General features: G+C 34.2%; 1 protein-coding gene across 6 annotated transcripts in view; it reads right to left on the bottom strand.

Moving 5' to 3' along the window:
- LOC144973757 (disks large homolog 5-like) overlaps nucleotides 1-16,155 on the bottom strand; it is a 41,978-nt gene that overhangs the window by 24,661 nt on the left and 1,162 nt on the right. For 2 of the 6 annotated variants that reach the window (XM_078916630.1, XM_078916631.1), the window contains exons 2-12: nucleotides 13,770-14,304; nucleotides 12,778-12,843; nucleotides 11,778-11,880; nucleotides 11,093-11,294; nucleotides 5,564-5,773; nucleotides 4,686-4,967; nucleotides 2,779-2,976; nucleotides 2,071-2,247; nucleotides 1,454-1,658; nucleotides 926-1,142; nucleotides 359-500 (exon numbers count right to left, since the gene is read on the bottom strand). In XM_078916630.1, coding sequence (XP_078772756.1) covers nucleotides 359-500; nucleotides 926-1,142; nucleotides 1,454-1,658; nucleotides 2,071-2,247; nucleotides 2,779-2,976; nucleotides 4,686-4,967; nucleotides 5,564-5,773; nucleotides 11,093-11,294; nucleotides 11,778-11,880; nucleotides 12,778-12,843; nucleotides 13,770-14,094 — 2,127 coding nt within the window. In that variant the 5' untranslated portion in view covers nucleotides 14,095-14,304. Of the gene's footprint in view, nucleotides 1-358; nucleotides 501-925; nucleotides 1,143-1,453; nucleotides 1,659-2,070; nucleotides 2,248-2,778; nucleotides 2,977-4,685; nucleotides 4,968-5,563; nucleotides 5,774-11,092; nucleotides 11,295-11,777; nucleotides 11,884-12,777; nucleotides 12,844-13,769; nucleotides 14,305-16,155 lie in introns of all 6 variants that reach the window. The other 4 variants (XM_078916633.1, XM_078916634.1, XM_078916629.1 and 1 more) reach the window with 3 other exon arrangements.

The raw sequence follows: 16,155 nt of genomic DNA, 5'->3' as shown, positions 1-16,155 counted from the left end.
CAATTACTTCTTGGCATTCACAAGAAGGACTTGGACTCACCTGAGCAAAGTCACAAACCATTGCCGATCTTTAAACAAGATAAAATTAAAACCCCCCCCCCCAAAAAAATTGTATGATATGAAAGAATGTTCATTTCATATGTGGGAATCAAAAATCGAAGTTTAGGGGGGAAATCAGGAACGGAAATATATATAAGGAATGAGGAGCAAAAATAGTGTAAACTCTTTGAGACCAAATATATGATCACCATAAAATTTTGTTTATTTTTATTCTAGCAAAGTGACACCTAAATAGCTGGAAATTCCCATGTGTGTAATTTACAGGTGTAACAAAATATGATTTCAACAAAACTCTTACAAGCTCCAAAGGAATTTCTATGGCCTCTGCTCCAATATCCTGGAGATCAGCATCAATGGCAGAATCTCTGCTATGGTTGTGGCCGACACAATGGAGCTGGTGACGACGACTGTCCTTCTCCACCATGGCTTCATACCGACTTCTGGAAGAATGAAGTAACAAAATGAGTCAAACTAGCATAGTTTCACACAACCTCAAGTCATAAAAGAACAATAGTAAAGATATTCCTGATTGTCATATTCATAAATTCCTTCTATATTTTATATCGATGTCTACTACATTCTAGTATAAAGCTCACACAATATCAAAAGGATGATAAGAAACAAAAACTAAAGAGCTGTCATGAGGATGACATACTGAATTTAATTTGTTTTTAATTAGCTTCCTATTTTCATCAATTAGTTCATGACAGTGTATAAATCTGTGCTAATATAAAGATGAATGATGTGTAAAATTATGATAATTTCAATTCAGTATCAATAAAGTATATCTATCTTATCTTATTTTAATGCAGTGATCATGTAATAATACCCACCCCAAAAATGATAAAGATTTGATTGTACTTACTTTATTTCTTTTAACTCTTTCACCGCCTCATTTTTCTGCCTTTTAAATTCATCTGAATCACGCAGGGCTTGAGCCAAATCACTGACAGCCCGATCTCTATCCCTGCGCAAGTTGTCACACAACGTGCGGATACTCTCCCTCTCTTGAACTATTTTGTCTCTTTCACTGTAGGCCTTGTCGCGATTCTTGTTGGCGTTATCCGCTTCTTGCTCCATATCTTAAGGGTGAATAAAACAAGTCATTACATTAACATCCTTTTCTACATAAAATGATTCTAAAGGATATTAAAGTAAATATTAAAATGCCTTTATATAGTGACTTCTATCAAAATAAAACATTATTTTAGTTATCATGGGAATCATACACATTTACATGAGAAATAAAATAAAGCTCAGAAGGAATTAAAATACAGGAGAACAGCGAGAAGTTGTCATAGATAGAACAATTCAAAACAAAATTAAATATTAATTCATATCAGAAATTTATAATAAAAGATGACATAAAAACCTGAATTACAAGAATGCTTACTTTCAAAATCTAATTTCAATTTCTCTATCTGTTTCTTCAAAGAATCCGTCTCTTTGACAGCATTGTCAATTTCCTCTTCCTTTTCTTTCTGCTTTTCTTTGATGAACTGCTCCATCTGTTCATACGCATCATTACGCTCTTTGCGAGCAAAATCCCTCTGCTGTTCCATCCGTATCCTGAACTCTAAATGTTCATTTTTCAAACCCTGCATTTGTAGAAAAGAAGAGATGAAAATGTATCAAAAACGAATACAGGTCAAAATAAATTTTGAAATAAACATCAGTACTATTGAAAGATGTAAAATATCAATTTTGTTTAACATTAAAATGTTTTAGAACAGAAGTTTCATCATTACAATTTGGAAACAGACCTACCAAAAAAAGTTTAACAAATAAATTTTTCATCAGTTTCCACAACTTTGGTAAAAAATTTCAACTTGGTGGAAGAAATTGGCAAAGCTTGGGGGGGAAAAATCTTAAAATGCATTCACCAATTGTATTTGTTTAAGTGACAGGCCTGCAAGAGGCCTGCAGGTATTGCTTTGTGCCAAAATATTAATCACGTCTTTCATGTGCAACTGGATTTCATGACAAATGGTTTGATAGAATTTGGATTACCTGATTAATTCCACTGATATCATTGCGTTCCCTACGATATTTATCCCTCTCTGAAAGCACAGCTGCCATATCTTGGCGAATCGTTTCCAGTTCTTGTTCTGCGTTCTTCTTCTCTTTATTTAAAACTTCTGCATGTTTACTTACAGATGAGAGTTTGTCTTGTAGCTGTTCAATTTCCTGATAGAAAAAAAGTGGTAAACATTTTAAAATTAAGAATCATTCAGAAATTCGTATTTTAATAATTCTACTACAATTTTGGAATGATTGATTTTTCTTTAATCCACAAAAATTGTAAGTATCCCAAAATACAACAAAGTACTACTTAAATCTATGACTATGTGGTCTTGTGGTATGACACTTGCTTTTAGATCGGAAGGTCCTGGGTTCGAGCCTCGCTCAGCGCATAGTTGAGTCCTTGGAAAAGGCTCTTTACTCACATTTTCTCACCGTACTCAGGTGTATAATGAGTACCTGGCCGTTAACAGCTTTGTCTCTGTCCGAAAAAAATTGTAACATCGCCTAACAGGCGTCATATCTCGTCCTACACGTTAAGTGTTGCTGTTGGCAAGGGACCCCTTGTAAAGCGCTTTGAGCACGTTTAGTGGGTATTGCTCTATATGAAAGCTCAATTAAACATCTTTTAAAATCTTAACCGAGTGCTTATACAAAAAAATCTGTATACAATGTATAAACACAATTATTTCTTACTTTATGAACGGTGTCCCTTTCCGACATTACCATAGCGTATTCTTTCACAGCAGCATCTTTTTCTGCACGAAGAGCCTCATAATTTTTCTTCAACTCTGTATATTTTGCAAACGTCTGATTAAAATCTTTACAGAAATCATCTCTTTGCTTAATGACCATATTCAATTTCTCTTTTGCTTGTCCATGCTTTATCAAAGTCTGGGGAGAAAAGGAAAATAAGAAATCAAAATAATAATAATAATAATAATAATAATAATAATAATAATAATAATAATAATATAAAAATAATATTAATAATAATAATAATAATAATATTTGTTTGTTTGTTGCTTTAGGTCTCTTCCAACACAATTGAGGTTATATGAGAGACCACTGAAACAAAAAAACAAGCAATCTAACAAAAATAGTACAAATGTCAATCAAAATCATAACCTAAAGATATCATAAGCTAAATTATAAATAACCAAGAACAAACAGGCAGAAGATTTACAGAAAAAAAAATATCCCTGTCAAAAATACAATCACAAACCAAAGAAACAGGATAGGCTAGTAAAGAGAAGAAGAAACGACATCACTATCGGATCGTACACCCATGCGAACATCATAGGTATATGATTCAAGGGTGATGCTCCCATCCAACCACCCGCAATAATAATAAATAATAATAATAATAATAATAATAATAATAATAATAATAATAATATAATAATAATAATAATAATAATAATAATAAAAATAATAATATTATTAATAATAATAATAATAATAATAATAATAATAATAATAATAATAATAATAATAATAATAATAATAATAATAATAATAATAATAATAATAATAATAATAATAATAATAATAATAATAATAATAATAATAATAATAATGTACTTTATTCATCCAAAAAGGAAATTTTTGTACAGACGAATAAAATGCTGTCAATAATACATATGTAAATATAATATAAGTAGATAAATGTGGTAAAGTAAAACTTGGTAATAGGTATCGTGTAATAATATTGTAAGATGTAAGAATAATTACATAGTATAAATTTCAAGGGATGTACAGATTATATAATTGTAGGAATATAGATATCTAGTAAAGTGTAGATTGATGTCAACGTATAAGAAAATAAATGAGTAAGAAGCTAAGAATTAGATACAGTATAATGATATTGTAAATTGACTGAGAAAAATAACATAAATTACATATAGATCAAATAGGTAATTGTAAAGATGTAGTAAGAAAGGTATTTCAAATACCTACATCAATTCACTGAACACTTCCAGATGATTAAGAATACTGAGAATGATGATGATTGCACTGCCAAGTATTTCAATGACACAGCGTTTTAAAAACAATCACCTTTCATTTTATTTGCAGCGTTATAGATAGTATGCGCTTGGCTAAGAAACTCACAACAATGCCATCCGGGAGTAATACGGACCAACACACAAAATTATGAGTCACCATGAACTATTCATCATCATCATCATCAAGTGCCACGCCTGTTGCAGACATCGGCGATCATGTCCCTCAAGCCATATCTGTCCTCAGATCTTCTCAGTAGCTCGATTCCTGTTCCTCCTCCACCAATCCATCTGTTCAGATTATCAATGTAATCTATCCTCTGTCTCCCTCTTCTTTTCTTCCCAGCAACTTTACCCGTAAGTACAATCTTTTCAATTAATTCAGTTAATACAGTTTAGTGAGAATAACTCACAAATATGGATGGCAAAAAAAACAATAACAAAGACCCGAGTGACGTCAACTTCGTTCTATCAATACCGACTCAATTCATACTGAGCACCTTAAAACTTTTGTTTAAGAAATGAAAAGGTTGGGATTAAACATATAATCAGTTTAGTATTCCAAAAAGAAAAATAAATCACAACTCTTGTTCACTTTACCTGATTCCATTCCCGAATGGCATTCGTACATTGCTGCTTCATACAATTCCTTTCCAGACAAAGTGCTTCATTTTTATTCCTCATTTCCTCCATTTGGGAAATCAGAGAGGAATTTTCCTCCGACAACGTATCCATTCTGGACATGGCAGTACTCCTGGATGCCGCAAGCTCGGCATATTGCTCTCTCAAAACGTCAAAGTCTTTGCGCATATTCTCATACTTATCCAGGGCTGCGGCGTACTTCTCTGACATGCCGATGTTTGAGCTGTCCTCACTGAAAGCCTATACAACACAACAGATAAACAAAAATTTTATAAATAAGAAAAAATCTGGTAAGGCAATGCACAAAGTGAATTGAGTTCAGATGAATTTTAAAATATGTTTGAATTTTGTTGGGGTTTTTTTTTTGTTTTTTCTTACAACAAATTCAGATTGACCTCTGTCCCTTTGCTTATGAAGCGAGTGCTCTACCAAATGAGCTTTCTAGACGAATAATAGGGCTTGTGCGGCTATGTGGTATAGTGGTATGACACTCGCTTTTGGATCGGAAGGTCCTGGGTTCGAGCCTCGCTTGGCGCATAGTTGAGTCCTTGGAGAAGGCTCTTTATTCACATTCTCTCACCATACTCAGGTGTAAAAAGAGTACCTGGTCGTTAACAGCGTTGTCTCTGTCCGAAAAACATTGTAACATCGCCTAACAAGCGTCATGTCCCGTACTAAATGTTAAATGTTGCTGTTGGCCAGGGACCCCTTGTAAAGTGCTTTGAGCACATTTAGTGGATATTGCACTATATAAAAGCTCTTTTTTTTTTTTAGAATAATAGGGAAAAATAATGAAATGATAGAAATTCAGTCCCACAATTAAAGGCAAGACCTACCTTCCGCTGTTGGTGCCTCAGTTCAGAGAGCTCCATTTTATCCTCATTTCTCAATTTCTGAAGGCCAGAAATTTCATCCAAGAGTTGATTTTTCTCCAGTAATAAATCTGAATGTTGTGATTTCAGGCCCTGTAATTCAGTGGAGACTTGCAGTAAGCCCTGGGCCTTAGATTTATACATGGCCTTAAAATGTTCCGCCTCCTTTGATACCTAAACATTTAATAAGATGAAAGAGTTCTAGTAGTTGTTATTTGTGTAAAGTAATGTGGTTTTAACAACTTACAACTGACTCTCTATCCATGGCAGCAGTATGTGGCTATTTATCATGTCTGTGTGCGTGTGTGTGTTTGTGCATTTTTGTTTGTGTGTGTGTGTTTGTGCATTTTTGTTTGTGTGTGTGTGTTTGTGCATTTTTGTTGGTGTGTGTGTGTTTGTGCATTTTTGTTTGTGTGTGTTTGTGCATTTTTGTTTGTGTGTGTGTATTTGTGCATTTTTGTTGGTGTGTGTGTTTGTGCATTTTTGTTTGTGTGTGTGTGTTTGTGCATTTTTGTTTGTGTGTGTGTGTTTGTGCATTTTTGTTGGTGTGTGTGTGTTTGTGCATTTTTGTTTGTGTGTGTGTGTTTGTGCATTTTTGTTTGTGTGTGTGTTTGTGCATTTTTGTTTGTGTGTGTGTTTGTGCATGTTTGTTTGTGTGTGTGTGTGTGTTTGTGTGTCATGTACATGTGTTTGTTTTGTTTTTTTTCAATCAAAAAGTTACATGACCTAAAAACATGTTTAAAACGTTGATAAGATTATTGAAGGACAATATGAACTGCATGGATGGAACCAAATGGCTCAAACAGTCGTTGGACAAGAATGACAAATTCAATAAAGGATAAGATTATCATTTAATGATACCACAACAACAAGCTCAGGACAATGATAACTGACAAAAGGGGGAACTATCAACAACACCCATGCCTAATCTAGACATTTTCTTATCATTCAACATTGTTATGGGTTGCTTGTCAAAATAAAACACAAACAACTCCAAATGGAAAAATAAGAAAAACGAATAAAAATATTATAATGATGATCGTACAATAAAAATATCATTCAGTTACTTCCGTCAACTGATATAAAAGTAGGGAATTAATTTTTCCATAATTACATAACATTAACCCTGTTTTTTAAGCCAAGAAAATAAATTATTGTGAGCATGCAAAAAAAATATAATTTTTAAGATTAGACCAAAAATAAAATATTTTTTAAAATTTTTAAAAGATAAAAATTCACTATTTTGTAAAATTGTGGGAAAGAAAATTGTTTTTTATTCAGTTTCACTTGGTTGAATAATGAAAAACAATTCGAAAACAAATAGTCAATAGTCTAACAAACAGAATAGTGTAGCATGCAGATTTAACATTTCAAAGGGTTGAAACAGTGTGGACTAAGTTGATACTGTGTCTAAACTTTTTTGACATTTAGTGACAGATCCTCTGCATTTAAAAAAAATCATTTTCCTTTATAGTGTAACCCAGAAAAACTCATGAAAACAAAATCCTTCCATTGGATTTCAAAATATCTTCATCTCGATGTCTTTTGGTGACAAATAAAACAATAATGAGGTATTAGCACAACCTCATATACAGAGATAATACAGAAATAGAAGTATGAGAGAGAAAAAAATTACAGACGACAACATTCAGTTAATTCTGAAGTATTTGTGTTTTCAGCAATGCAAATAAATGAAATTTAAAAATAGGAAAATATTCAATTGAGAACAGAGAACAACATTTTTGTAATTCTACTTATATGTCACTTTTTTTTAAAATAAATATATTTGTCATAGATTGGTAACTAATACAAAACATAAGTATATCATCAACCACAAAAACTTCAACCATCCCACTCAGGGTCAATCTCACTGATATTGTCACTCACTCTAAGAAGAAAAATAAAAGAGAAAAAAGAAAAAAAAAGAAAGAAAAAAAAAACAAACAAAAAACCAAAAAAACAAGTGAACCGTCTGTTACACAGAATGACATAATTTTTTGTTGCCTCACTCAATCTCATATTCACTCATGCTCATCAATACAGCAGTCCGTATACACACAAGTTCAGAGGTCAACCACGAATGTCATGCTCAAAATAGTGATGACTACACAATACCCGCCACATTATTGATTATTTCAATATCACAGTGGGTGGCATATGCCCAGTGAGAGTGAGAGACAGAGAGGGAGCCTCCCACATCATTACATTATAACTGAGGGGGTGAATAGATAAAGTAAGAGAGGGTTGTTTGTTTGTTTGTTTTTAGGTGTTTAACGGCGCTTTCGACACTATTTAGGTCATTTAAGCGCCCGAGAGAGGGTTGGAGAGGAAAGAGTACAATGATTATGATGAAGAAGAAGGGGCTTTAGTAAGTAATTAAGTAAATCCCTGATTCAAAAGGATTGGAAGAGCTTATAAATTAGGACATTTGGTCCATACTATAATATGAAAGCAAAGCTTGTGGACAACTAGTTATTGATTAGAACAGATTAACTTGACCACAAGATGATCATTACTCAGTACATTACATCTAAATCCAATGATAATGAAAAAAAATGGGGGGGGGGGGGGGGGGGGAATAGATCTCATCATCTTTATAGCACATGTCCATAGATTTGTTTGTCATACTGAAAAGAGGAAAACCATCCAAACAGAATTCTGGCAGAGAAATGGAAACCAAGAACAAGATTAAAACAAAAATCCCTGCTACACATTGCTAACAACTTGAATGAAAGACACAGACTCCCAGAAAACAGAGAAAAATCTATTTTAATCAGTCAAAAACCTCCATACGCCGAACTAAAACTTCCAAAAATAAAGACTAACCTCATAGAAGAAACAACAAGAAATAAAAACAAATCAGATATACTTTGTTTGTTTGTTGCTTTAGGTCTCTTCCAACACAATTGAGGTTATATGAGAGACCGCTGAAACAAAAAAACAAGCAATCTAACAAAAATAGTACAAATGTAAATCAAAATCATAACCTAAAGATATCATAAGCTAAATTATAAATAGCCAAGAACAAACAGGCAGAAGATTTACAGAAAAAAAATATCCCCTGTCAAAAATACAATCACAAACCAAAGAAGCAGGATAGGCTAGTAAAGAGAAGAAGAAACGACATCACTATCGGATCGTACACCCCTGCGAACATCATAGGTATATGATTCAAGGGTGATGCTCCCATCCAACCACCCGCAAATCAGATATACAAACATTAGCAATGAAGACAATACAAGAATACCCAGACAACTGGATACATGTTTACACAGATGGATCTGCCCACAAAGGAACTAAAAATGCTGGGTATGGGTTTGTAGTAGAATACCCAGATAAAACCTGTGATAAAATCCACAATTCTTGCGGAAGCTCCTGCTCAAACTACGAGGCAGAGGCAGTTGCAATAGAAGCCTCACTGCGACACCTCTTTTCTGTTTTCCAGCTAAACCCTTCAAAACTTCAAAACATTGTCATCTTCACAGACTCCAAATCGGTTCTCCAAGCTCTCGATTTAGATAAACTCTCCTCAACGTTCAATAGTTTAAGATCTCAACTAGATGAATTCCTTACAACACACAGAGTAGACTTATCTCTCCAGTGGATACCGGGACATTCAAATATACCAGGAAATGACAATGCAGACAGACTAGCCAGACTCGGATCAACACTTTTACAACCATCAATTCCAGTATCCTTAGACACAGCGAAACAAATAATCAAAACAAATAAGAGAGAAGAATGGATGAACAGTTGGGCAATAAGCACCACGGGTAGATGTATGTTTTCCCATATGACCACTCCTGTAAAGACTGATTGCCTAAATAAGCTCAGAAGACACCAGCAAAGCATCATCTTTCAACTAAGAACACAACACATACCGCTCAACAACCATTTAAGCAAAATTACAAAAGACACATCCCCTTCCTGCCCCCTATGTCAACACCCCAATGAAACAGTAACACACCACTTGCTTGAATGTCAACCTCTTGAAGATCTGAGATGCACATTCCTCCCACCAAATCCAAGCATCAGTAACACACTTTATAGTCACCTGGAACAACTACAAAAGACATCTAACTTCTACGTCATGGCACAAGACCGAAGGGCTAGAGCTCAGGTGGTCGCTGGTTCGGATAAGTAAGTAAGTAAGTAAGTTTGTCATACTGAATATGTTTAAAAACGCTTGATTTAATCACACAGCAGACATGTGACAATTTCCATTTCAAGTAGAGACCCAGTGTTAAAACAGTCACATACCCATAATGTGTAAACCAACTTTTCAGGCAAAAAAAAAAAAAAAAACAACAAACAAACCAAAAACAAAACAAAACAAATTAAAGAAAAATCTGAGGATTTGACTTAAAAAACTGGTTGGCTTGAAACTAGTAAAGTACTGTATCCCACTGACTCAATTCTCTAGCAATAAGTCACCTGTGAGGCACCCTTAATTTAGTATATACCAGCATTATTGGTACTCAGTCACACGAAATATGTATATGAAACCATTTACATCTCAAACCAGTGCTGACAATCCTAGCCCATGACAATGAGTACTTTATATAATTAAATTTTAAAATGTTTGGCAAACTGAAAAAAAAATTTAGCCTTATTTCTAAAATTAAGAAGAATTCAATGTTGAGGCAAGAACACCCAATCAACCACCAGGCACTGGAAAATTCCACCCAGTCAGGTACACAGACAGACAACAGACCAATAACGATGGAGAGAACTAGGGTGGGGAATGAAGATAGAAAGTGGATATAGAGGAAAATAACTATAATAGAAAATGTGAATTTGAAAAGAATTTTAATTCACAGGAATAAGGAGACAAAGGACAGAGAAAGAGGCGTCACAGAAGGAGAGGAGGGCGTGGTCTAGTAGTATGACACTCGCTTTCGGATCGGAAGGTCCTGGGTTCGAGCCTCACTCAGCGCATAGTTGAGTCCTTGGAAAAGGCTCTTTACTCACATTCTCTCGCCGTACTCAGGTGTAAAATGAGTACCTGGCCGTTGACAAATGAAAAAAAAATGTAATATTGCCTAACAGACGTCATGTCTCGTTCTACATGTTACCTGTTGCTGTTGGTCAGGGAACCTTGTAAAGCACTTTGAGCATGTTTAGTGGATATTGCACTATATAAAAACTCCATTTAAAAAAAAAAGAGAATTAGGATAAGGAAGAGTAGATGTAAAATCACAAAGAGCTTACTGAAAACTCCCTTTTAAAAAAAGAGAATTAGGATAAGGAAGAGTAGATGTAAAATCACTAAAGAGCTTACTGAAAACTCCCTTTTAAAAAAAGAGAATTAGGATAAGGAAGAGTAGATGTAAAATCACAAAGAGCTTACTGAAAACTCCCTTTTAAAAAAAGAGAATTAGGATAAGGAAGAGTAGATGTAAAATCACAAAGAGCTTACTGAAAACTCCCTTTTAAAAAAAGAGAATTAGGATAAGGAAGAGTAGATGTAAAATCACTAAAGAGCTTACTGACCTGATCATAGCGATCCCTCATATCCACCATTTCAGCATTGAGAACTTTGAGTTCATTGAAGGCCGATTCAAACTGTTTGAAGAACCAGCCGTAAGCAGCCTTGTCGGGCGGCACGCCACTGCTGCTCTTGCTCATGTCTGAAGGGGGTGATGTCAGAACTGGGGACTCGTGTCCTCCCGGGCCATGAAGTGACAGAGGACTGCTGTGTTCAAAGACAGGCGACAAAAACAAAAACAAAAAAAACTGATTATGTCAGTCGTGAAATACATTGAGTGAATCGAATCTATAGCCGTTGTGATACTGTATAAAAGTTAATAAGATGAAGAAAACAAAAGAAATGATGATGCACTAATAATTAATAATTACTTCGAAGACAAGAAAAAAAACAAAAACAACAAAATAATAACACATACAATCAACCATAAATTCATCTAAATGAAGTGCAGTTAATTAGTTTATCACTCATATTGAAATAGATTTTCAAATTTAATTTGTTGGTTTTTTTTTTGTTTGTTTGTTTTTGTTTTTGGGGGGTTTTTTGTCACAATTGAGTCACAACACTTAACTTTAAAGACATCTCAAAGATATTCTTCTTCCACTATGCCTTTACGCTATTTTGTCTGCACTTTGCAGTAACAAAAAGTCTCAAGACCCATTACATCACGCAGACTGCTAAATAACTTACCTGAAATTTGGAAAACTACTGCTCATAGTGCTATTGGGATCATAATGGTGAGATGGGATTATCTTGGTCGTTTTGGGACGGTTTAGAAAATCCATATGTCGAGCTTCTGGCCGAAAAGTGGAAGTGACATAAAAGGGGAAAAAAATATACATATTCAAAATTTAAACTCACAGGGGTATATTATATATAGTTGAGAATGATGTCAATACTTGACAAAGATGCTAAAATGGAATTATAATAATACAAGTATCATAAATAAAAAGTAGACTTTCATAGCCAATAGACCAATGGAGCCTGATTTTATCCTGGTTTCTAGAGCCTGAAATGGACAATAACAATTGCTTGCCACTCTTTGGATGGGACCCTAATCTGTCGCAAAGTACTTCCTGCCAGATCTAACAGACCCAGCTACCCAATCAATGATGGGTGGACAAGGGGGTCAGATAAAAATCCAGAATCACTAGGATCGACCATGGTCCCTTTGTGTGTGAATCGAGTGCTCCGCCGACAGAGCTAATGATACACACACACAAATGTCATAAATGGAAATATAAATGTTGAATTCAGAAAAAAAAAAAAAATAAAAAATAAAAAATAAAAAAAAAAAAAAGATTTTGCATGTATTGAATAGTTTTGGGGTTAAAAACAAAAAAAGTGAGGAAATTTTATTCACATTACAAAAAAAAAAATTATTAAGCCTATTAGAGTGAATATCTATAAAATCAAATAGCTAGCTATTTACAACAATGTTTAAAATCAAAGAAGAATTAATAAAATGGTGGAGTCCCAAAAAACGTGTTTATTTTCCAAGATGGCCGTATTTCCATGGCAACGAAGAGATTTTCAATTTTTTTTTTAAACCAAATTTTTTTTTTGGAAGATACCTCATGTATAAACATCATGAGTTTGATCAAATAGTAGTCCCAATTAAGGATTTTGGTATTTTTAGTACCGAGCCCCCTTAAGAATATTTAATTTTTAATACACTTGATTTCATTACCTGCAGCTATTTGGGACCTGCTACCATCATCCTCAGAATCAGACGTAAGTGGAGTGGAGCATGATCCTAGAGTTTTGTTGGTTTTAAATTTTTTTTTATTTTTTTTTGGGGGGGGGGGGGGGGGGGGGGGGGAGGGGAGAGAGGGAGAGAAAGAGATGTTTAAAATTACATAATAAAAAGGTCTTCTGAATGATTGTGTAAATGTGTAATACAACATCTGACCTGACCCAATAAAGAGAAGTAAGTTCTGATATGAAAACTGGATCTTTCAAAATACAGTGATCAAAATTTCCATGTTAGTAACATTGTTACTGAAAATGTAACAAGCCTTTTTGTTTTGATGAGTACTGTCAGTCAGTCCACCATTTACTGTATAACTGTGCGTAGTCTTATTTCCCATGAACGAATATGAATTTTCTAATGTCTTCAATACTGATTTGCTCCCACGCATTTTGAATTGACTCTTATTAACTCTAGTTGTATGTATAAATCATTTTAAGACCCTTTTTAACTATATTGGACATCAATGACAAAATGTTATAGTCCATTGGGCTCATGAGGCCATTCATCTTTGGAAATAAATGAAATGTGATTTCTGCTTTGAAATGAAAATCATGTAACACTGTTAGAAAAAAATTAATTCCAGTTTCCAAACTTTATCCCGATCGGTCATTTGTTTCTCAACAAGACCGAGCAACTTCTTAGACTAGTAATATTACACAGCTAAAAACCCGACACACATTTGGAAATTTTAACATTGTGATATTTGAACAACTTTGATGTAACTGGCATAGTTTATTGGATTAATTGTAAGTACTTGGCAAGTATTAACTTAAGGTCTTGTTCTTGTTGCTGGTCAATTTTATGTTTCTAAATTCTGATTTGTATTGAAACAGCATCATTCTTTTTTCCTGGGGGTTTTTTCTCACAATTGATACTTGATACTGATATATTCTAAATAACGTTACAAATGTGATATAAACGGTACTGACCTTGCAACTCCCTGGCTGACAACTGAGGCTCGATGAACATCTCAATAAGAATGTGTTGATACATTTTCTGCAGGGTGAGGTGGAAGCTTTGTAAAGCAGCATTATCCTTGGACAGGAGAATGTCCAGAAGCTTCCCAACCCTCGACTGCTTGGTAGGCAGCGCCTCTATCAAAGTGATGTCGTCCACAGTCAAAGCTTTGTATTGCTGTAGCAGAGGGTAAAGCTTTTCAGCCTCCACGTTCTGTTCAAGCTTTGGCCGATGGAGCTCAACGCGCTCTTTGAATTCCATCGTGGTATATCCCAATCCAACTGTTGAGTTGGACATTAGAACTTCAGATTTTTTTGTTTTAGTCGCTTCAGATAAAGCACGCCACTAAACAACTTCATGTTTGTCTTTTCCTGAAATCTTCTTCCACAAATCAACCATAATGCATTTTGATCAATTTCAAGTTCCTTTTGAAATTTCAAAGAAGCATTGTCCTTATATTTAGATCACTGCACAAGTCTAACTCAAGTCACCGGAAATTTTTATTCCCTGAAATGATATGATTTTGATGAAAATGAAAGCATACAATTTTTGTTTAAATAAATAAACCTGATTCATTGGTGATGGAAAGCCACTGACTTGTTACTGATTCTATATTCAGAGTTATATAATTGACTTTGCACTTTCAAAATATCATCTCAAAGACTTATAACTTCTAATTATACTTTTTTATATGATTGTTGGTACAATGTTGCGTCTTTTAACGGAAGGTAACAGTACCGTATACCTGTAACCAAATACAAACTTTTAATCTTCAAATGCTAATATACTAATACTTATAATACAGTGAGACCTCTCTATTTGGGAAATGTCCATCACTGCTGGAATCATCCCTGATGTGCTGGTAGGTTAATATTTTAATTTGGAGCTCTAATGTCCTTCGCAGCCTTCGCCACCAATCCCAAAGTAACATAAAGAATTGTGCACCACATCTAAAAGACTTTTAATCCAATTTTCCAGGCCACAATAAGAGTAGACTCCGAAACATTGCTACTCTAGGAATAAATTAATAAGGATTCTCCCCAAATTGATCTCTTAAATGAAATTGTCACATTGGGGGGGGGGGTTCTAATCCAGACAGTGATCCAATTCGGACACCCTTCCGCATTCATCTTCTATTTTAATGCCTAATTTCAATAAGAATCATGACAAAGAGCTGAGTTCAGATTTAACACAGCCATAAATAAATGCATATGTAAATTAAGCCAATTTCAGACATTGTCTGTGTTATTTAATTAAATAAATCGTCTCATTAAATCCTTGTCTCACACGGAAGGCCAAGTACAAGCTTCTCCCATCACTTTTTATGAATTCGAGGCAAATTCCAGTCAAAGCTTACACTTACAGGCAATACAAAGCAACAACATTTGCCCAATAAATTTGTACAATTGAAAACGATTTTTCACATTTTGTTCTGAAAATTTTTTGGATGGAACATCAGCTGGAATCAATAAGTATATTTATGTACTTTTTTTTATTATTATTTATTAAAATAGTTCTTGAAAACGTTTCCCACCATATCATCCAGTTGTTGCACTTCAAATATGACTTTTTCCTCTGTTTTGTCATTGTTATTTGTTTTCAATTTTAATTCTAAATTTTTAACTAATTAATTTGAAGTTGCTTCGGAATAAAATATTGGTTTTATGTGCAAAAAATCTAATTGAATTATTATTAAGAGTGAAGTCTCCTCTCGTTGTACAGCACCCACTCTCGTAGACTGTTACCCCAAAAGAATTTATAATGATGTCATAGATTCTTGAGATCGTCAAATCAATATTTTTGCATTTAATCATTAATCCTTTTCCATTTTTTAACGCTTAAATTCATAAAGAAACCGGCTTTATATTTGATCACATCAATTCTCTCTAATCATGAAGGTAAGCTCGTTTGACACCCATCTCAGCTTAAACTTAAACTAAGAAAAGTTTGTTGCATTTGTCTCAATTGTTAAAGAGGTGACCGCATTGGCACAGCAGGGTGTCACAATTGGAACACAGGGTGTCCAAACTGGGACAAGTGACTAGGGCCCATAAATCAAGGCCAAACACACAAATAAAATTTGATAATCGACAAGTTCAAGTATTTTATCTCAAACTTTAGATTAATAGTGTTTGCAACATGCAACAGTTATTTTCACAATTACTCTCAGCGTGTTGCCAATTGAAGTCATTGAGCTGAGAGAGCCATTTTCGGTGTCCAAATCGGAACACTCCAACCTAATGGTGCTGCAGCTATCTTCCAACAGACAATCAAAATCGTAGTGTAGTGATATTTGTATTTGTATGTAGCATATAAATGAGTTTGCTGTATGTGTGGGAGTGTATTTTATCTGACTTG

Source organism: Berghia stephanieae, chromosome 5, assembly GCF_034508935.2.
Source record: "Berghia stephanieae isolate SIO BIC M18660-M18661 chromosome 5, UCSD_Bste_1.3, whole genome shotgun sequence".
Classification (NCBI taxonomy): domain Eukaryota; kingdom Metazoa; phylum Mollusca; class Gastropoda; order Nudibranchia; family Aeolidiidae; genus Berghia; species Berghia stephanieae.
Note: the sequence above shows the minus strand (reverse complement) of the source record. Positions and strands in the feature narration are given on the sequence as shown.